General features: G+C 44.8%; 2 protein-coding genes across 2 annotated transcripts; both read left to right on the plus strand.

Moving 5' to 3' along the window:
• The first annotated feature begins 2,089 nt into the window (after positions 1–2,089).
• C14H17orf98 (chromosome 14 C17orf98 homolog) lies at positions 2,090–5,472 on the plus strand. Its single transcript, XM_033170122.1, has 3 exons — positions 2,090–2,333; positions 3,426–3,525; positions 5,265–5,472. The coding sequence occupies exons 1-3, from the start codon at positions 2,127–2,129 to the stop codon at positions 5,420–5,422; spliced, it is 465 nt and encodes a 154-aa protein (XP_033026013.1). The 5' UTR covers positions 2,090–2,126; the 3' UTR covers positions 5,423–5,472.
• Positions 5,473–6,650: 1,178 nt separating this feature from the next.
• Positions 6,651–17,462, plus strand: CWC25 (CWC25 spliceosome associated protein homolog). Its single transcript, XM_033169944.1, has 10 exons — positions 6,651–6,751; positions 9,005–9,177; positions 10,975–11,211; positions 11,615–11,684; positions 12,566–12,681; positions 13,872–13,941; positions 14,627–14,790; positions 15,444–15,530; positions 16,212–16,376; positions 17,194–17,462. Exons 1-10 carry the CDS (start codon positions 6,734–6,736, stop codon positions 17,306–17,308), a joined length of 1,215 nt encoding a protein of 404 aa, XP_033025835.1. The 5' UTR covers positions 6,651–6,733; the 3' UTR covers positions 17,309–17,462.
• Positions 17,463–20,800: the final 3,338 nt, after the last annotated feature.

Raw genomic sequence — 20,800 nt, forward strand, 5'->3', positions numbered from 1 at the left:
AGAAAAGCTTGGGTCAATCACTCTCCCATCCCAATCTTATCATAGGGTTGGTGTGATAAAATCGGGTGCCCCTATGTGTGCCTTGTGTTCCCTGGTGTAAATGCAATAGTCTGAAAGCTTCACAAGGACAGCTTTTCAACTGTTGGCCTTTCACTTCTCCAGTAACGGGTCATCCCTCTTGGATATTTTGTTTTAACTTTCCTGCTATGTGTTCCCAGTTCAGTGAAATTATGCTTTCACGCAACTTTCTTACAATTCATCTGTCTGCCAGAAAACACTAGGATTTGGGCTTGTGTCCTAGACCCTAGAGCCTTAATATCAGTCTTCTGAGACTCGGGATCTGCTTTCAGCAACAAGCGTGCAGGAAGGTTAGCCCATCTGTAAGTCAGCCTGTGATCCAGTTATGGGTACTTTGTGCCAGTTGAATAAGCATACTCTACGGTGATTTCCCAGCTTGTGCAAGTATCAATGCTGGTTGGCCTTCGGCATTACACCAGTCTGTATCGTGCCCAGTGCTCTTCTGCATCTTGTCTGTGATCTTTTGGAATATCTTTCTGTACTATTTATTACTATTTAAAAAGTTGAGAACCTAACCATTCATGTTAATTATGCAGTTATACCTGTATCAGTTCGTGAGCAAGGATAATAGAATTAAAATATTTTGAACTTTGAAGTTCCAAAGGTGTTGCCAAAAGTATTTCAAGTTTAACTTTTAATCCATACGCGATAGAGACTTGGGCAGGTTTTTTCTATGCTTGTACTGTAACTCTGGGCAAAAAAAAAGAGTTAAAATAATTTTAAGCTGTAAAATAAATGACAAACCGCTAGATCAGGCTTCTCAAACTCAGCCCTCCAGGTGTTTTGAGACTACAATTCCCATCATCCCTTACCACTGGTCCTGCTAGCTAGGGATCATGGGACTTGTAGGCCAAAAACATCTGGAGGGCCGAGTTTGTGGAAGAGTGCTCTAGATAATCCTGTAGTGATTATTTAGTGGGATGTGTACTTTTTAATGTACTCCTTACACCCTGTTGGGAGTAGGTCCTTCGCAATAAGAATTTTGTTCAGTACAGCCACAGGAGACTTATCAGAATTCTCTACTTTTATTTCTGTATGTCAGTGATCACCAAACCTGTTGGACTAAGGAGCACATTTAGGAATTTAAAGAACTGTGCTGGGCGCTGCAAAATACCAGTTTCACAAGAATAGCACAATGATCAGCCTCCCACCAACAGGCAATAAGCATACACCACCAAACTATTAGACTAGCAGATAGCACCCACAAGAAAAAAGCCTATTTTAAGGGAAATGTATGGAATTTGAAGGGACAGGGGCCCTTGGGAGTTGCCAAGGGAGGTGTCTGAGGGCATCATGCCCACAAGTGCCATGTTGAACTCCAGCACGAATATGGCAGGGTGAATTGCTGAGCTAAGAATGTGATGACTAGTCTACATTTGAGTTCTCCCAAGTATGTATGTGATGTCCTTAAAAATATATACTGTATGTACTTTGCTGTGCGTGCATATGGCTCCCAGCTGAAGAAAGAAGAAGCTAAGAAATCAAGCAGGAAAGAATATATTTTTCACGGCATAGAAATAATTACCTAAGAACTTGAACGTTTTTGTTAAAAGATTTTTATTATGTATTCTATTCGAGAAATTCCAACTCCCATGGCCCATTTTTTGAGGGTAGGTTCATTAATGAAATAAGAGGATTTAAAACAAGACATTTATGTGCATTGGGTCAGTACATCTGTCTGTTAACCAGAAGGTTGGTGGTTGGTTCGAGCCCACCCAGGGAAGGCTCTGGGCAGAATTTCTTAACTGCAGATGGTTGGATTAGATGAACCTCTGGGTCCCTTCCAACTCTTCTGTTCCACTGGTAAGCATTATCCTCCCCCCCCCCCTTAATCGATCAAGACATACCATGCCTGAGATGAGTCATCTCAAGCCTAACAACCTGTTGGCAACCTCTTGGTTGTTAGGAGGCAATTGTCTATGCTGATAGCATCACAGTGACGGTGATTGTGTGGTCAGGAAATAGTGAAAGTTGCTGGGGAGGCGACAGGGAAAGTGCTTCAGCTGGATATAGCGACCAGTGGGTTTTTCTCTTGCCTCTGACAAAACATGAATTGTGTCACACGGAGATGCCTACAAAGGCAAAAGGAATTCATCCTCGATGGTGTGGCCGTAGACACTATAGCAAGCAGCTACACCAACCTCCTACCCAGGCTGTGGTCTGCCTTGCCTCCTTATAATGCTCAGCTGGACATCCATGCGGCCAGCTACTTCTCATCCCCGGTGGTCAAATCCGTGCTGAAAAGGACAGAACAGGTAAGTGCATCTCTCGGATAATGAAATTCGACTCGGCCGACAATCACTCAGGTACTGCCGGATCTGCTGAGTTGAGATTCTGCAGGACAATTTCCCGTAGATACTTGCTCTTAGTTTGTGGTCCGCAAACTGCCCACTTGGAGCTTTCCAGCCAAGCCAGCTCCTCCATCCCATAATAGTTTGCTGCTGTGCTTTCCTTGGCTGTGCAACGTGTCTGCTTCTGCAGTGCTAGGGGTGGGTCACCATGTGCTGCAATTTAATTCACATAATTGCTTCCCCCAGGGCATAGTTGTGATCCCAAGGCACATAGTGATAGAATCCATTGCTCTTGGTGTGTGGGTTCACCTGCCTTGGAGGATGTTAATAAAAGGCTGAATTGGCACTTGAAGTGCTTAGCCATACAGAGGTTACTGTTTTGCCCATTAGGCTAGTAAAGTCCATTGTTGCCTTTTCAATTATTCTAAATCTAGCTTGCTTCTGGAGGCATTAAAATTATGCCCCTGTCAACCTCTCTTAAGTGTCCAGCCAGATTCCAATCCATTCAGCACATCGAAAGTAAAATGGGGAAAATATAATGAAGCCCGAATCGCCACCAGACACATGAATCGTGCCCTACTTCAAAAATAAAAATTGTGTCCTATTTAAAAGACCTTGGAATGTTTCCAAAAGAAAGGCTGTGCATCTTCTATAGGTGTTCAGAAGGAGCCTATAGCATGGCCTATAGGTGTGTTCAGAAGGGGTGTGTGAAATCTTCAATATCTTCTATATTTGGACTTCCCTTTCTTGGAATGTCTCGGCTTTTGCTGCTTGATGTCACAGCTGCCTCTATGACCTCACTGTACGCACCACATGCCCCTATGATATCAGCCCCAATTACATGAGGAAAAGGGAAGGAACGTGCTGGGCAATGTGAAAAGTTGAGAGGACTCCTCGTCCCCCGCTCCGCAAATTTTATCGCTTCATCGTGCCCAAAAATATCTTAACTAGGACTTTTTTAAAAAAATGAGTTCTGTACAGCCCCTAGCACGTTGCTGGTACTAAAATGCTAAGCAGCATTAGTAATATTTTTTTAATTTATTTTGCTTGTTACAGACCCGCGGAGGTACCTCGAGGGATGGCTGGATAGTAGATTATTTTCATATCTATGGGCCAGGACAGAGGTACTTGAACAGGAGAAATTGGGCAGGAGCAGGTGAGAGAAATACTGTGCCTTTTCTATGCCTGTGTTTCATTTCCCCTGCCATCGTTCCCCCCCCTCTCCCCCCTCTTGGAGCTGTATCCCCCTATTTCATTGTGGCAATCAAAGACTTTTGGAGCTGTGTTTGATGCTGCAGAAATGACTTGATTCATCCATGCGATACATTTAAAGCAGTACAGTGGTAACTTGGTTTAAGAACAGCTTAGTTTATGAACAACTTGCATTAAGAACGCCGCAAACCTGGAAGTGGGTGTTTTGGTTTGTGAACTTTGCCTTGGAAGCAGAACATGTTGAGTGTGTTCCATTTGTAAATTGAGTCCCCCGCTGCTATGGGAAAGCACACCTTGGTTTAAGAACGCATTTGTTTAAGGATGGACTTCCGGAACGGATTAAGTTTGTAAACCAAGGTACCACTGTATACCATAAACAATCATGTATTTCCCCCCCATGGAATCATGGGAATTGTAGTTTGTTAAGCACACGAGTGGCACTTTGGTCTAAACCACAGGGCCTAGGGCTTGTCGGTCAAAAGGTTGGCGGGTTGAATCCCCGCGACGGGGTGAGCTCCTGTTGTTCGGTCCCTGCTCCTGCCCACCTAGCAATTTGAAAGTACGCCAAAGTGCAAGTAGATAAATAGATACCACTCTGGCGGGAAGGTAAACGGCATTTCCGTGCACTGCTCCGGTTTGCCAGAAGCGGCTTTGTCATGCTGGCCACATGACCCGGAAGCTTGTATGCCGGCTCCCTCGGCCAGTAAAGCGAGATGAGCACCGCAACCCCAGAGTCGTCCGCGACTGGACCTAATGCTCAGGGGTCCCTTTACCGTTACCTTTTAAATCACGCTTAACCCCTATTCCCTTCATAGAACGACAATTCTCACAGTTCCCTGGCGATGTGGGAAAACCCCACCTAAGGTCCTTCACGCAGACAAATCTTTTACTTGCTAGCAACGATGAGTGACACCCAAGGAGTCTGTAAAAGCAAAGTTCTGTTTCTTGCTTGAGCAGGAAAGTTCACAGCAAGTGATTAGAGGCTGAACCCCAATCTCTGTTTGCCCACAATTTTTATAGTCATGGAAGTTAGACATGCAAGACGCTTGCCGATACAGTCTTGCTGCCAGCTTAACTGCAAAGACAGATAAAAAAAAAAATTCCTTCCAGTAGCACCTTAGAGACTGGAAGGATTTTTTTTTATTTTTTATTTTGTTTTGACTATGGCAGACCAACACGGCTACCTACCTGTTAACTGCAAAGACAGATGTTTCTCATCTTGGCTAGCGGGGCATTCCCCTTTTTACACCCCTCTCTAAAGGTCATGCCCTTGCACCTTTGTCCTTGCAGTCTTTGTCCTTTTTTCCTGTTCCTTCAAGCTTGCATTTCAGCATGATTCTCAAAAGGGTGTCCGTTTGGCTCCAGGTGGCATTAGTCTTGCTTCGATTATAGCAAGCATGGAGGAGGTCTTGCACAACTGCAGGTGGAGCTAATGACAGAGACAAGTAATTCTATTTTTTGACCCTACCCTCCTCATTGAGATCTACAAGGGGGAATGCTTGAGGAGGAAGCTGCCAGCCAGGCTGGCAGGTGGAGGCTGAAGTTGGAGGGACAGAGCCCCTTTCTCTCCGACCAGGCAGGGACTCTATACAGGCTCTGGGAACCCCATAAGGGAATTAGAGGAATTTTCTTACAACAGGGGTAATAAAGAATTAGTTTCTCCCCCCCTCTCCCCACATACAGGTCATTCTCCGCAGCAAGTGGCTGGCCACTATTGGCACTTGATGGACGTGAAACCGGTGAAAGGGTACAATGGGCGTTACGGCTACCGCCGCAACACCCCTGATCTCCGCACCCGTTCCTCTTGCTTTGGCGAAGTCACATGTTTCCCCATCCATTGAAGCATAGCATACGATTTCTTCACTGCCTTCCTCTAATCACACTCTCCGTTTGTTGTCAGTTATCTTCATTTATCCAAAATAAAAAAATACATTTATTTATATGAACATTGTGTGTGCTCGCTTCTGTGTTGCGGGGTGGGGTGGGAGGAAGAATAATGTTACAAAGGGTGGCGGAGACTGTTGTATCCTTAAGAAACAGGGTTTATTCGCCTGTTTGCACCTTCAGTCTGCATGGAGGGAGTCCAGATCTTGCAGCATGGTCATTTCAAGAGGGTAGCAGTATGCCCTGCTTGTGTGGTTGCCTCCGCTGTTGGAAACTGGATGGTGGGACAGAAAAACCTTATTTCCTTCTCAGGGCTGAGCTGATGCAAAGACAGGGGAAGGGGCTCAAAGCAGGACCCCCTCTAGCACACCCTTTTGATACACATAGTGAAAAAGGCAGCATAACAATAAAAAGTAAATTCCAATAGAAGTCCATGGACCAGAAATCATATGGGCAGATATTATATTATATTATATTATATTATATTATATTATATTATATTATATTATATTATATTATATTAGTGTTGTTTTTCTTTTAGAAAGTTTAGGGGCACTCTCATTTTGACTCAAGAAAACCACCATTTTATAGTTCAAATCGGGGAAAATAAATACAGTAAATGGATAAAAGGCCGCCATCGGAGGTAGCAATGGAACTGAAGATTTACTGTGCTAGAGAAGAAACTAAATTTTTTTAAAAAGTTTCTTCCCTTGTTAGATTCACAAAATGTTTAGGGGTATGCATACCCCTATGTCCCCTCAGAAAAAAGCACTGATTATATTATTTTATATTATAATAATATCTGCCCATATAATTTTACTTCGATTGTTATTATATTGTATCTTTGTCATTTATTTATTTAATAAAGTTTATACACCATTTATTGCTAAAAAAGAAAAGAAAAACCCTCCTTTGGCGGCTGGCAATTTCAACTGCACAACCAGAAACGACAGTGAGGAAGAAAGCAAGAGAGCAGGCGAGAGAGAGAGAGTTATGCGCCTAGAATTCATGGAATCAGAACGGCAGAGTTGGAAGGGACACCCGAGGTCATCTAGCCCAATGCAAGAATCGCGCGCCTCTGTATAGGCGCGTGTGTCCTTAGCGCCACCTTGCGGCCGAAAGCGCAGGTTCTATTTCCTGGAGGCGGGGTGGGGTGGGGTGGGGGAAATAGTTGGGCGACGTCATCACGCCGCGACGGCTGGAGAGGGGACCGGAAGGGGAAAGCGGCGAAGAAGCAGCCGGACGGTGCGGCCTACTCCGCGGTCAACATGGGGGGAGGCGACCTGGTAAGGACCGGGGGGGGGAGAAGAGGGGGGCACGGAGGGGGGAGGATATTGGGGGGGTAGTTCTTCCCCTCCAAAAAAGCTGTGAGCTGTTGATAATGAAGGGTGGTGTGGGAGGTTCGAGCCCCAGAGGTACCACTGAAGTGTTGTGGGGTTTTTTCCCCAGGGGTCGGACTAGATGACCCCGGGACCCCTTCTAACTCTACAGTTCTGAATCTATGATGCAAAGCACCTGCGAAGGCCCTGGAGGCCAACGCTCAGATACGGGGGGAACGACACACGGGATACCCAGCTTTGAAGGGAGGTGGGATGTTATTGTAAGACGCTAGGCGTTCACACTGGGTCACAGATAAACGGTGGAGCACCTGCTTTTGTCTTGTGTGTAGTTATCTAAATCTTTTCATGTTGTAAGTTGCTATTATTATTATGTATTTTATTTATGATTTTCCATTTTATACATTTAAATAATTTTATAATCATTTTAACATTTCAAAACTTGACTTGATGCCAGAGTGGTGCATGTTATCTGGTTATCTCCCGCTTGGACAACTGCAGTGCGCTCTACGTGGGGCTACCTTTGAAGGTGACCCAGAAACTACAACTAATCCAGAATGCAGCAGCCAGACTGGTGACTGGGAGTGGCCGCCAAGACCATATAACACTGGTCCTGAAAGACCTACATTGGCTCCCAGTACATTTCCGAGCACAATTCAAAGTGTTGGTGCTGACCTTTAAAGCCCTAAACGGCCTCGGCCCACTAGACCTGAAGGAGTGTCTCCACCCCGCTCATTGAGTCTGGAAACTGAGGTCCAGCTCCAAGGGCCTTCTGGCGGTTCCCTCACTGCGATAAGTGAGGTTACAGGGCACCCGCCCTGTGGAACGCCTTCCCATCAGATTTCAAGGAAATAAAACAACAATCTGACTTTTAGAAGACATCTGAAGGCAGCCCTGTTTAGGGAATTTTTAATGTTTGATGTTTTATCATATTTTTAATATTATGTTGGGAGCCACCCAGAGTGGCTGGGGAAAACCCAGCTAGATGGGCGGGTTATAAATAATAAATTATTGTTATTATTACTTCCACCTTTTTCTGCAGTTCCTTATTTTTAATATCTTCTGCATATCCAAATTAACTCATTTACTTAAAAATATATTTACTCATTTATCCAAATTTACTCATCTACTTTAAATATATACACATAAAACTGCAGGTTATTTCAATAATCCTGCCAATGTTCTTATCTGTTTACAGATAAACTATTTCCATTCTTTTATAAAAAGTTTGTTATCTTGATTTCTTATTTTCCCAATAAGTTATGCATTGCTGCGTATTCCACAAGTTTTTGTATCCATTCTTCTTTCACTGGGACTTTTTCTTCTTTCCATTTTTGGGCAAGTAACATTCTTACTGTTGTAAGTTGCCTTGAAGCATGTTTCTAACTATGGAAAGGTGGCATAGAAACGAAACGATGGTGGTGGTCTGCCTGGCTTTTAGAATTGCCCAGGTTAGAATAATAGGATCATAGAATTGTAGAGTTCGAAGGGAACATGAGGGTCATCTAGTCTAACCCCATGCAGGGCAGGAATCTTTTACCCAATTCTGGCATTAACCCATGACTCTTGAGATGAAGAATCTCCTGTACCAACTGAGTTATGCCAGGTTGGTTGTTGTTATTATATATTTATTAATACTGTGCCCCTGCTTTTTCCCTGACAGAAGTCAAAGCAGCTTGCAGATAAAAACAAGAACTGCTAAAAGAGAAAGCAATCATTAAAACAAAATTGAATATTGATGGAATTAAAACTCTCTCGTTTTAATTCTATCAATATTCAGTTTCTTATTTTTTTTTTAGATTTTTTGTTGTGTGTGTGTGTGTGTGTGTGTAAGCCCTGGCAGCTCCAGCTAGAGCTGGGAATGCCTCCTGTCAGGAACCCTAGAGACCAGCTGCCAGTCAGTGTAAATAATAATAATAATAATAATAATAATAATAATAATAATAATACTTATTCCCCGCCCATCTGGCCAAGCCTCCCCAGCCACTTTGAGTGGCTCCCAACAGAATATTTAAAACGATAGTGAACTTATTTGAGCAAGGGTCATTCCTGCCACTCGGGAATCGGGAGAAATCTTCGCTTCAATGCTTTCTTTCCCCTTATTGTTCCCGGCAGCGTTTGCTTCTTTTGGTACACCATTTGCAAGGGAAACCTGATCACCTGTTGTGCACCTCAATTCAAGGGGCTCATTCTTGTTCGCAGAACCTCAAGAAAAGCTGGCACCCACAAACCCTGCGCAATGTGGAGAAAGTTTGGAAGGCAGAACAGAAGCATGAAGCCGAACGGAAGAAAATCGAGGAGCTGCAGCGGGAGCTACATGAAGAACGAGCGCGGGAGGAAATGCAGCGCTATGCGGAGGACGTGGGGGCTGTCAAGTATGTTGGGCAGGATTTCCTTGGCCGACAGGCATATTTAGGGCTTAAATTGAGCAGGTGCTTAGGATTGCTTCTCCAAGCAGCTACACGGGTGACTGAAATGCCACAGGAATATGAATCAGTTAGTAGAAACAGCCTCATAGGATGACAGTTTCTCAGGTTCTTTGGGGAAAGCTTGGAGTGAAATTATACTTGTTCAGGGTCAGAAACTCGGATATATAAGCTAGGCACCTTCCCCCGACCTCTGTTATGCTTATTATTTCTATTCATTTCATTTCTATACTGCCTAATATATTTTTTAAAAAACTCAAAGTGGTTTACAACACATTGAAACGTCAAATAAAGCAATCCAGAATAAAACAAATTCAAGCCTCAAGGAAAATATTCCAGATCCCTCTCTAAGTGACATTTTGCTTTCCCCATATCTATTTACCCACTTTTCTTATATAGCAGCCCCATAACAGAAGTACTCTAGGAAGACAGTGTGGTGTAGTGGTTAGAGTGTTGGACCAGTTCATGGAAGATTGGGGTTCAAATCCCTACTCAGTCGTGAAGCTTTCTGGGTGACCTTGGGCCAGTCCCAGCATCTTAACCTACCTCACAAGGTCATTTTAGGGATTAACGGGGGGGGGGGGGGTGAACCATGTACTCCTTGGAGAAAAAGGTGGGGTGTAAATGCAGTAAATAAGCTTTCCTGCATGCCTGCTTAAGAAAGCTGGAAGGGCCAGCCAGATGGAAATGTCAGTTACCAGCCTGGCATCCAGAGATCTCCATGTGGTCACAACGGTGCTATTTTTCTAGAAAAAGAGGTGCCAGAACTCACTAAGAGTGCCTTCCTCGTCCTCTTAAAATGGGAATGGCGTCCACCTGAGAGGTGCCGGAACTGAGTTCCGGTGAGTCCCAGCTGAAAAAAATAGCAAACCTGGGTTGCAATTGGACCAGTGCCAGTAGCAAAATGGTGCCTGGCTAATTTCTTTTTTTGGGGGGGGTGTTGTTTTTTGTTTTTTATGTTGATATACGCACCATTGAGGGGGATGGGGGTGCCTTCACACCTGATGTGTATTACTGGATTTGTTTACTTGCACCAAATGTCATCTGCGCATGTGCATCTGTTTCCTCAAATGTACACACCTCACCTCAAGTGTTTTCAAACCAAATGGGAAGGCTGTTCGAGGGGGAAAGCACCAAACAGCATTATTACTCAAGAAATTTCAGGATATGGGTGGATTGTGGCCAGTGTCATGTGCACTCTGGGGCTGGAGTCAAAAACTGAAGGTAGCTAAGTGCATAAATACTGATTTAGCATCAGTGGACAAGCCCTTATAATCTTCCTCACGCAAATCCCTCCTAAAGCAGGTACCATATGGTTTCCTGTAAGAAAAAGAGAGAACCCGCATATAACTGTAACCGACTGGGAAAATTTTACTGGGGGCTCTGAGAGGATATAACTGCGTCCCGTTATCTCAACGACGAAGCCCACACGCACACTTGCCTGGCTAATTTCTAACACTGACTTGTGTATATATGTGTGCCTGTGTCTTTATTTCTGTTTCTAACTTGCGCTATTTCTATACAAAGCACAGGCACAAAAACGTATTTTAGAAAGTGACCCCAGATCTGCTTCACCTTCCGTCGGCTACTCAATCGTTTCCTTGGTTAACTCTTCCTTATAACAGTTTGAGAAATGCTTCTGTTGTAGAGGAGACACCTTCTACTTTTCTCTCAGCTTCCACCCACTTTGTCTCCTGCCTTGGTCTGAAAAATATGTTTAATGTCCTTTTCCCGCAAATGAATTAGGAAAAAAGATGAGAAGCTGGAGTGGATGTACCAAGGGCCAGGAGGCATGGTGAACAGAGATGAATACCTCATGGGTCGCCCAGTTGACAAATACGTCTTTGAGACCATGGAGGACAAGGAAACAGGCTGTTCTTCTGAGACCGGCCTTCTGCCAGGCTCTATCTTTGCCCCCGCAGGTGCCAACTCTGCCTTGGATATGGCCAGCAAGATCCGAGAAGACCCGCTGTTCATGATAAGGTAGCAAAAATCTTTCACTTTATATGGAACCAGTTGGTGCTCTGTATGTTTTGTAAAGTACAAGGGGAGTCAAGGCCTTTTTAGTGCAGTGAGAGGATGACATTGTTTTCATTAGCGTCACCAGTTCCCCACTTTAATATGTATTTATCTATTTAAAGTGTATTTTACCTCACTAAAAAGACTCCCCAAAGTGGCTTTAAAAGATCAGTAGTAAGACAGAGATGTAAGAAAAATGTAAAGCTGAAACGTTGCGTTACATTGCAGAAACTTGCAGTGATGCGAACCCTGCAGTTAGGTTTCATTGCAGTGTTGGGATAACAGTGCTGTGCATGGGGAAATATCATCATAACCTTGAAATCTCTCTCTGCCCCTGCCCCTGGTTTTTAATGTTGTTGTTATTTAGGAAGAGGGAGGAAGAGAAGAAGCGTGAAGTTCTGAACAACCCTGTAAAAATGAAGAAGATCAAAGAGCTGGTATGTTAAGGCTGCGATTCTATATACCCTTAGCTGATATTCCATGGGACATGCATGGAATTGTGCTATTTTCTGTAACAAATCCTTATAGCGTTATGTAGAAAATACCTGAAGGCAGCCCTGTTTAGGGAAGTTTTTAATCTGTGATATTTTAACGTATTTTAATATTTGTTGGAAGCCGCCCAGAGTGGCTGGGGAGACCCAGCCAGATGGGCGGGGTACAAAAATTATTATTATTATTATTATTATTATTATTAACATTCAAAATGTCCTCTTGTTTTTGGGGTGGGGGGGAAATAGCATTTTACAGTGGTACCCCGGGTTACGTACTTAATCCGTTCCGGATTACAGTACGTAACCCGAAAAGGACGTAACCCGAACAATTCGTTCTGTGCAAAAAACGCTCTGCGCACGCGCAAATTGCACACGTGTCGGGTTGCGCTTCCGGGTTAGCGGAGTTCGTAACCCGAAAAGTACGCAACCTGGAGCATATGTAACCCGAGGTACGACTGTAATTCCAAGGCTTGAAATGTTTGGGTGTGAAGGTGTGGATCCTGGCATTATATTGGTACTGATATAAAACATAACCTTCATATTTTAATTGTGTGCTCACAACCAAGGTGGTTTAAAGACTGGTACAGGGAAGGGTGACTCCCCCCCCGCCCCCCCTTTCCAATGCTTGATTACGGTTGGAGCAGCAATTTTCACCCGTATATTATCAGGAGGTAATTATTCTGACTTTATGTAATGCAGAATAGAACAAAGAGAGGTGGTGAGCAGAAGTCTTTGTCCTCACACTACTTCAAGGGGTAGAACTGCATTATAAATCACGTATGTCCTTTGACACGGAGCTGGCATCTTTCTCCTTCCCCCACCCCCAGTTGCAAAGCAGTTTGGAGAAGAAGAAGAAAAAGAAGAAGAAAGATAAGAAAAAGAAGCACAAGAAACACAGGCACCACAGCCCCAGCAGCAGCGAAGACGAACAGGCGAAAGCCAAGTACGTTTTTTGCGCAGTGCGGCCCTGTTCAACACTCATTTCCTGTTCTTCAGTTAGCAATGTGTTTTCCACTTTTGGTTGGGTTGGCCATGTGAGGTAGGGCTCTGTCACTCCTTTCGATGTCGATAAAGGAGGCTAAGGAGAGAGTGATTTGCCCACAGCTGCAGAGATAGGACTTGAACTTACTCTGCAGTAAGCAGTGGATATTCAGTATCTGCTAAAGTGAGGGCAGGCAGAACAGTTTTCTTTCTCCCTTCAGAAATGTCCTGGGGGGGGGGGAGATGCCTCCTTTATAAGCCTACGTCAGGGGTCAGCAACCTTTTTCAGCCGTGGGCCGGTCCACCGTCCCTCAGACCATATAATGGGCCGGACTATATTTTTTTGGGGGGGGGGACACAAATTGCTATGCCCCACAAATAACCCAGAGGTGCATTTTAAATAAAAGGACACATTCTACTCATGTAAAAGCTCCAGGCAGGCACCACAAATAATCCAGAGGTGCATTTTAAATAAAAGGACACATTCTACTCAAGTAAAAACATAAGGCAGGCCCTACGAATAACCCAGAGGTGCATTTTAAATAAAAGCACACATTCTACATAAGTAAAAACACCAGGCAGGCCCCACAAATAACCCAGAGGTACATTTTAAATAAAAGGACACATTCTACTCATGTAAAAACACCAGGCAGGCCCCACAAATAACCCAGAGGTGCATTTTAAATAAAAGGACACATTCTACTTAAGTAAAAACACCAGGCAGGCCCCACAAATAACCCAGAGGTGCATTTTAAATAAAAGGACGCATTCTACTCATGTAAAAACACGCTGATTCCTGGACCGTCCGCCGGCTGGATTGAGAAGGCGATTGGGCCGCATTTGGGCCTTAGGTAGCCTACCCCTGGCCTATGCACTTGTACATCTTTTTCCTGCCTCAGGCAACTCATTGGATCTCTAGCAAGATCCTGCTCTGTACCTTCCTGCTGCCAGACTTGCCTTGTTTTCCTTCCCCTTGTCTATCTGTTAGCCTGGGTTCCTTGACCAGGCTTGGTGTCTACAGGTTAGGCATTCAGAATTAGGTGCCGTGTAATATCTGAAGACTCTGTAGCTATCAGACCACCTGTACAGGTTCAGTAATAACCAGGCTGACAAAGAGGGTGGCATAAATTTTGCTTTTGTCTTTCGCTTTAGGTCACGGGAGAAAACGGACCGCTCTTCCTCGGAGCCTCTTCATCCCAAAATACCCGGGTATGGCTTGCAGGTATGCCCAAGCTGTCTACCCTTAAGACTTCCCCACTGGGGTAGCATTTACAGTGAGCAGAGGAAATGCTAAGCAAAAATTCATGGGGGAAATGGGATGTTTATAGGAGATATGTGGATGTTTATAGGAGATAGGTGGATGTTTATAGGAGATAGGTGTTAAAATACAACAATAGTTTTGTTTCCGTGCCAGCATTTGAGGGATAAAGGAAGGGGGGGGGAAGATGGGGGAATGAATATAGAGGCATAATTTTCTAAGAATGTATTGGGAGAGTACGTATATGAGGGTTTATTGTGCTGTAACCATTCAAAATCAAGAAAAGTGGATGCAGAGGGATTTGACAGGAAGTCAGATCGGAGGAATTAGAAGTAAAATGTGAATTAGAAGAATAAATAGAATAGAATCTTTTTTTCCTCTTTTTCTCTTTTTCATTCATTAACTTAGTTCATTCTTTACCCTATGTAAGATTGTGAAATCAAAACAAAATATTATTGTATGTAACTTTATTTTTTAAATTGTATTGGTCAACGGTTGGACTGAGATATTTCTTCTGTTTTTCTTCTTTTGTAAATCAAAACTATTCAATAAAAAAATAAAAATACAGTGAGGAGAATGGAAGGGGTGAAGACCACGGCTGGCAAGCATGGTTGCCTCCATCACCAGTCGCACCTTTCTCCAATTTCAGATCCAAAACGCCGGCCGCGAGAGCACATTTGGCCACAAGGTCCAACAGAGTTCCGGGTCAAAGAGCCGAGGCCTGTCGCCAGAGAGGACGTCTGGCAAGAAGAACGCTTACCAGGCAGAGCTGAGCAGCCACAGGAGGTCAAGGTCACCTAGACACAGTAAACAGTAAGCAAGGAGAGTGGGGCAGCTGCTTCTCTTTTCTGTTGCTGGGTGCCTATTGACAGTGCTATGGAAGCCAGGCTATTTCTGGCTTAGAATCATTTGCTTGTGGTGCAATGTCATTAGAAAGCAGGATGGGGTCTGAGCGTACTTGAAGGGAAATAATCCCATCTCCAGCGTGTCTCACGCACACTGTGTTCATCACCCGAGACCCTTCTTTGCGTGTCTCCTCCGCGAGAGGTCCAGAGATTGGCGGCAGAAGGAGGGGCCGTTTTTGCCATGGCTCCCTGTTTGTAGAATGCTCTCCCCAGGGAGACTTGCCAGGTGCCTTCATTATATATCTTTAGGCGCCAGGCAGAAAAAGTTTATTGCCACTTCTTGGGCTGATTAACATTCTGTGGCCTTTTTGTGGGAGGGGGGATATTGGTTTGTTCATTTTTTTATTACGTATTTTGTGTTCTCATTTTGTATTTTTATCTGGTGACCTGCCCTGTAATCTTGATGAAGGGTGGTGTACAAATTCAATCAATAATAATAATAATAATAATAATAGTACAAGATTGGAAAGGGGCAGGAGAATGAAATAGGTCCAAGACTCGTTGGGACCAAATGGTTATTTTCGTGGCGGAAATTAAAAAAAGGATCTTACTGAATTGCAGCCACAACATCAAGGAACAGAAGGCAAAAACGGGAGGCAGGAGTCCTTCGCCGAAGCAAGAAGTCTATAGAAGACCACAGACCTCAAGGTATGTTTTAAGTGGGCACAGCGCCAGGGGGTACATTCTGAAGAAAGGGAAATTGCTCTAGAAGGCTGCATCCTGCATGCAGCAGGCTTCAAAATGGATTGGCAAAGCAAGGCAATGATATTCAAAGTCCTGCACCCTTGGTGTCTAATTCAAGTCCACCTTCCTGGGTGCTGAAGCCTAGGAAGCTGCTCTTAGGGTTGTTGTTTTTTAATAAGCAGGTTTTAGACTTCAGTTCTGTGCCCTAGGTGGTCCAATGTAATCAGTAGACCTGGTTAAAACCAGAAGAATCCTGATGTGGGTGTGAAATCTAGCTCCCTTAATGCCCCCATGCCATGCTCTGCCCTGGTTTCCTTTTCATTTCCGAGCACATTCAAGATTGCCTATGTGCTCTAAATGAGCTTGACACACTGCAAGTAGCCAGAGGCAGTTTGCTGTAGCTAAGAAAAACCCATTTGCTCAGAGTTCCCTAGTCAAGCAGGGATTTGATTTGAACCCAGGTCTTTTCATTTACCCCATTTGTATGACCGCCCATCAACCCATGTTCTCCTTGGCTCACCCCCCCCCCAAAGAAAAGACCAAACAGTGTTCAGAACCAATAACACGGATCAAAATTACAACATTCTGCTGTAGCTCTAGCGCTGGAGGCTGGGCGGGACTGAAACTGCATTTGACCTGCCTTAGGAGAAAACTCTCTGCGGAAGAGCTGGAGAGAAAACGTCGAGAAATGATGGACAATGCCAAGTGGCGGGAAGAGGAGAGAGCGAAGAACGTGAACAGGCACAGAAAAGAAGAGGAGCGAGAGCTCACACGGGATAAACTTGACAATGGCAATGGGAAGTTCATACAGTAAGTTTCCTCCTTTCCTCTGAAACTGGGGGCGGGGGGAGCTATAGCTGAGCATGTGCTTTGGGTTCAGTCCCTGGGCATCTCAAGTTAAAAGGATTGAGTGATGGCTGGGAGAACCACTGCCAAAAAGATTAGACGTCACTGGGCTACATGGATGCGGGTGGCGCTATGGTCTAAGCCACTGAGCCTTTCGGGCTTGCCAATCAAAAGGTCGGCAGTTCGAATCCCCGTGACGGGGTGAGCTCCCGTTGCTCTGTCCCAGCTCCTGCCAACCTAGCAGTTTGAAAGCACACAAGTGCAAGTGGATAAATAGGTGCCGCTGCGGCGGGAAGGTAAATGGCGTTTCCGTGCGCTGCTCTGGGTTATGTCACGGTGTCCCGTTGCGCCAGAAGCAGTTTAGTCCTGCTGGCCACATGACCCGGAAAGCTGTCTGTGGACAAACGCTGGCTCCCTCGGCCTGAAAGCGAGATGAGCGCTGCCACCCCATAGTTGCCTTTGATTGGACTTAACCATCCAGGGGTCCTTTACCTTACTTTTTTTTTTTTTTTTACATAGACCAGTGGTCTGATTTAAACACCTTCACGCGTTCCTTTTGGAACCTTCAGTTCCAAAACTAAAGTAAGGGTTGCGCGTGGCTCAGGAAGTATACCATATGAAGTTGGTATGTGGTTTTAAGAAGAGGCCTTGCCTCTTCTGAGCCCGTTTCCACCTCTTTCCTTCCTGCCTAAATTTCCTTTTGGTGGGAATCTTGGGGTACAAGGCAGGAGGCTCCTTTTCCCAACTCGTCACGTTTCTTTCTCTCTTGATTTTCCTGCAGCCACATAAAGCTTGAGAGCGCATCAACCTCTTCCCTTGAAGACAGGGTCAAGAGGAACATTCACTCCATCCAAAGGACAGCGGCAGCCCTGGAAAAAAACTTCATGCAGCGATGAGACTTGCTTCCGTCTTCCTTCGCCGGGCCACTGGACCAGATAGGGAAACCTTCGTATAAACTCCACAGCTCAGGCCAGCCGTCCTCTCACTGTGTGAGAGGGCTTGTACCTGGACATCCTGAGCAGGACGTTCCCTTTGATGCTTTGCTATAAGGGCCGTTTTTCCAAACTGGTATACCGTAAAGGCCTGTGGGGGTCCGGTCCCAACTTTTGGAAGAGTTTGATGTACTCCTGGCAAGCCTTTTTGATGACAGGCCCTGCCTTAAAGCTCCATAGAGCTATAACAGTTAGGGTAGAGGAGATTTGCATCCACAGTGAATGGAACAGAAAGAAAGAAGAGATGGTCCTTTTGCCTCTGATTATGTCATCGCTTCTTATAAGGAGCACAGCTGCCAAAACCACATGTATTTTATTGGGTGATCATAATTCCTTTTCGGTTTCTTAAATAACTTGATATTATTGGGCACCGGACCCATCCAAAATGTAGTGAGGCAAGTGGAGAATGCTGGGGATTATAGTTTCCCTTTGGCTTCTGTTTCTGTTTTGTTGAGTTATTCTCCCCCACCCCCAAGACTATGGTGTTCTATCCAGGCCGTTTTTTAAAACAACTTTTAAATAAGATTTTGTGCCGGGTAGCTAATACCGTAGCGACAGGGGTGCCTTTCCTAAAACGAGGCTTTATTTCCTAAAACGAGGCTTTATTTTACTTAAAGCGTTTTAGTGGAGACAGATGCACTTTCTGAAGGGGTCAAGCTTAGCTTTCTGAAGAATAGACAAAAAGTAACACCTGACCAAATGGGACAGCCGTCTTGGTGTAGTCTGTGATGTGTAAATGCTGATCTTTGTATAAAATCCAGCTGGAATAATAGATGTTGTTTCTCTTAAGCAGCTGTTGCAACGTTTTTTGTGGTGATTTATCTTAATAAGCAGTTCGCATTCACAGGTCATTTAAAATACTGTTGTGTTTCATGTGGAACTGGAGAAGAATGTGCAGCAATTGCAGGGGTGCAGGAAGCACACAAATCCCTGTTTTGTAGCAACTGGCTTTGGGAACGGGCCCTTTTAGAGTGAAAAGAGGGCTGTCAAGTATGTTCCCAAAACACTCTGCTTACAAGGACAGTGACCATCCCCACCCACAGGGCTTTAAAAACAATTCTGGGAAAGGTGCAAAGAGCTATATGAGATGATGATGGAGCAGCACTTCCTGCGTGTGCCTGTCTGTGCCCTGCAGCCAGCTCCTCAACTCAAGGCACAGTTTAGAAGGAAGACTACTCACACTTCCTGGTTTTTTACCCTTTCAAATTATTCTGTATTTGTAAAGATGTGTTAACTGTTGTGCCAGAAAAATTCTACTAAATATGAGATATATATATATATTACTATCTACTTATCATTGTTTATGGCACAAAATTTTCCCTTCTGCTTGAAGGGAGATGGCAGAAACTACTTGGCTGTTTTTGGCTGTGTACTTACATTTTTAATGGTGAAAAGGGCCCCCTTAAGAAAATCAACAGTACAATGATTGTATAATTCACAGGAGTGAATGTTAGTATTTTGGCAACTGTCTCCAAAGTTAACTTGGAATCCCTTCTGGCCCATAGCCCTGTATGAGATTTCTCTGTTTCCTCTTCTTTTCTTAGCTTCTTGTTTCTGATCTTCAGACTCTCTCCTTCTCCTTTCCCTCAGGATCCTGATTCTTAAGCATCTACTTCTTTGCTTCCTTCTTCTTAGCTACCGCACCCTCTTTGAATAATTATTACCACTGTCTACTCCCACCTCAGCCCAATTATTTTTAGGCCTTTGTCTCTTCCAAACTGCTCTTTACTTTGTGAAACTAGAAATAAAGTGGACCAGCTTATGAATATGATATGGTAGTCATCTTCAAATATCTCAAGCGCTGTCCCATGGAAGAGGGAACAAGCTTGTTTTCTCCTGCTCTGGAGGGTAGGACTCGAACCAGTGGCTTCAAGTTACAAGAAAGGAGATTCCGACTAAGCATCAGAAAGAACTTCCTGACAGTGAGAGCTGTTCGACAGTGGAATGGTTGTAGACTCTCCTTCCTTGGAAGTTTTTAAGCAGAGGTTGGGTGGCCATCTGCCATGGATGATTTGGCTAAGATTCCTGTGTTGCATGGGGTTGGACTAGATTGATTGATTGATTTCAGTTTTGTATGGGAGGATGAGGTTTACCTGGGAGGAGTCACCTTTTTTCTTTAGGCTTCTTTCAGTATAGGTACTGACCTTGAAAGCCCTAAACAGCCTCGGCCCAGTATACCTGAAAGTATGTCTCCACCCACATCGTTCAACCCGGACACTGAGGTCCAGCTCCGAGGGCTTCTGGCAGTTCCCTCACTGTGAGGTTACAGGGAACCAGGCAAAGGGCCTTCTCGGTAGTGGTGCCTGCCCTGTGGAATGCCCTCCCGTGAGATGTCAAGGAAATAAACAACTACAGTGGTACCTTGTGTTAACGCACGCAATCTGTTCCGGATCGCGCTATGTAACATGGGCATGCTTAACACGAAAAAACCCGGAAGTAGCGCGATTTGAGCGCTTCTGCGCATTCAGGGGTCACGTGCGCTCTGGAAACGCTTCCGGGTTGCAGGCGTTCTTAACTCGAACGTCCGCAACCCGGGGTATGACTCTATCTGACTTTTAGAAGACATCTGAAGGCAACCCTGTTTTGGGAAGTTTTTAATGTTTAATGTTTTACAATTTTTTATGTGCTGTAAGCCGCCCAGAGTGGCTGGGGAAACCCAACCAGGGTGGGGTATAAATAATAAAATTATTATTATTATTATTATTATTATTATTATTATTATTATTATTAATGAATGATTCCCCGCCAGCCCAAAATGGGCTGGAAGCTGGGTAGTTGGCGAGACAACGCTTAATTGAGAAGAAAAGAAATAAGGGCTGAAATTTACCAATACACAGGTGGCACTTTTTTCTCTCTGGGTTGGCAAATGGGGTGGAGGAGCTACTGAAGGCGTGACAGCTATGAGTGAAAAGGGAGACATGCCTCTACAATAATTGCGAGATTCACTCCAGACACAGGCGGCGCTGTCTGCAAAAACACCACGTCCCTGACGTACCATCGCAATTCCCCCATTCATAATTCTAGGCGCCTCTCCGCTGATTGGTCGTAAAACGGAGAGGCGTGGACCCTCCCATCTGTACGTCACTTTCTCTTTACCGGAGCGTACTAATACTACAAGAAAGGGATGTGGAGGAAATCTTTATGGTTCCGCTGCACGAATCTCCCTTCAACCTGTCTCAGATTGATATTTTTTCTCCCCTCCACAAGGGGAATCCCCGCGTGCCTTGACTTTAACTATCCTCACAGCACTTTTCTCCCCCCGACTCAAGAGCAAATGGTACATCCCGCTCCGCCGCCCGCCCCCCTTCCTCCGGCCGACGCCATCTTGACGCCTCTGCGCAGGAGCCGAGCGCGCGGGGTGCTCGTTCCGCGGTGGAGCAAACCACCGAGTAGGAA

The sequence above is a fragment of the Lacerta agilis genome, chromosome 14, assembly GCF_009819535.1.
Source record: "Lacerta agilis isolate rLacAgi1 chromosome 14, rLacAgi1.pri, whole genome shotgun sequence".
Taxonomy (NCBI): domain Eukaryota; kingdom Metazoa; phylum Chordata; class Lepidosauria; order Squamata; family Lacertidae; genus Lacerta; species Lacerta agilis.

What these genes read in the sequence shown, in the direction of transcription:
- CWC25 (XM_033169944.1), top strand. An exon ending in GAGGACGTGGGGGCTGTCAA is followed by an intron (nt 9,178 to 10,974) that starts GTATGTTGGGCA and finishes CAAATGAATTAG; the next exon opens with GAAAAAAGATGAGAAGCTGG. An exon ending in TACCCGGGTATGGCTTGCAG is followed by an intron (nt 13,942 to 14,626) that starts GTATGCCCAAGC and finishes CTCCAATTTCAG; the next exon opens with ATCCAAAACGCCGGCCGCGA.
- C14H17orf98 (XM_033170122.1), top strand. Translation starts at nt 2,127, where the DNA reads ATGAATTGTGTCACACGGAGATGCCTACAAAGGCAAAAGGAATTCATC. An exon ending in TGCTGAAAAGGACAGAACAG is followed by an intron (nt 2,334 to 3,425) that starts GTAAGTGCATCT and finishes TGCTTGTTACAG; the next exon opens with ACCCGCGGAGGTACCTCGAG. An exon ending in GAGAAATTGGGCAGGAGCAG is followed by an intron (nt 3,526 to 5,264) that starts GTGAGAGAAATA and finishes CCCCACATACAG; the next exon opens with GTCATTCTCCGCAGCAAGTG.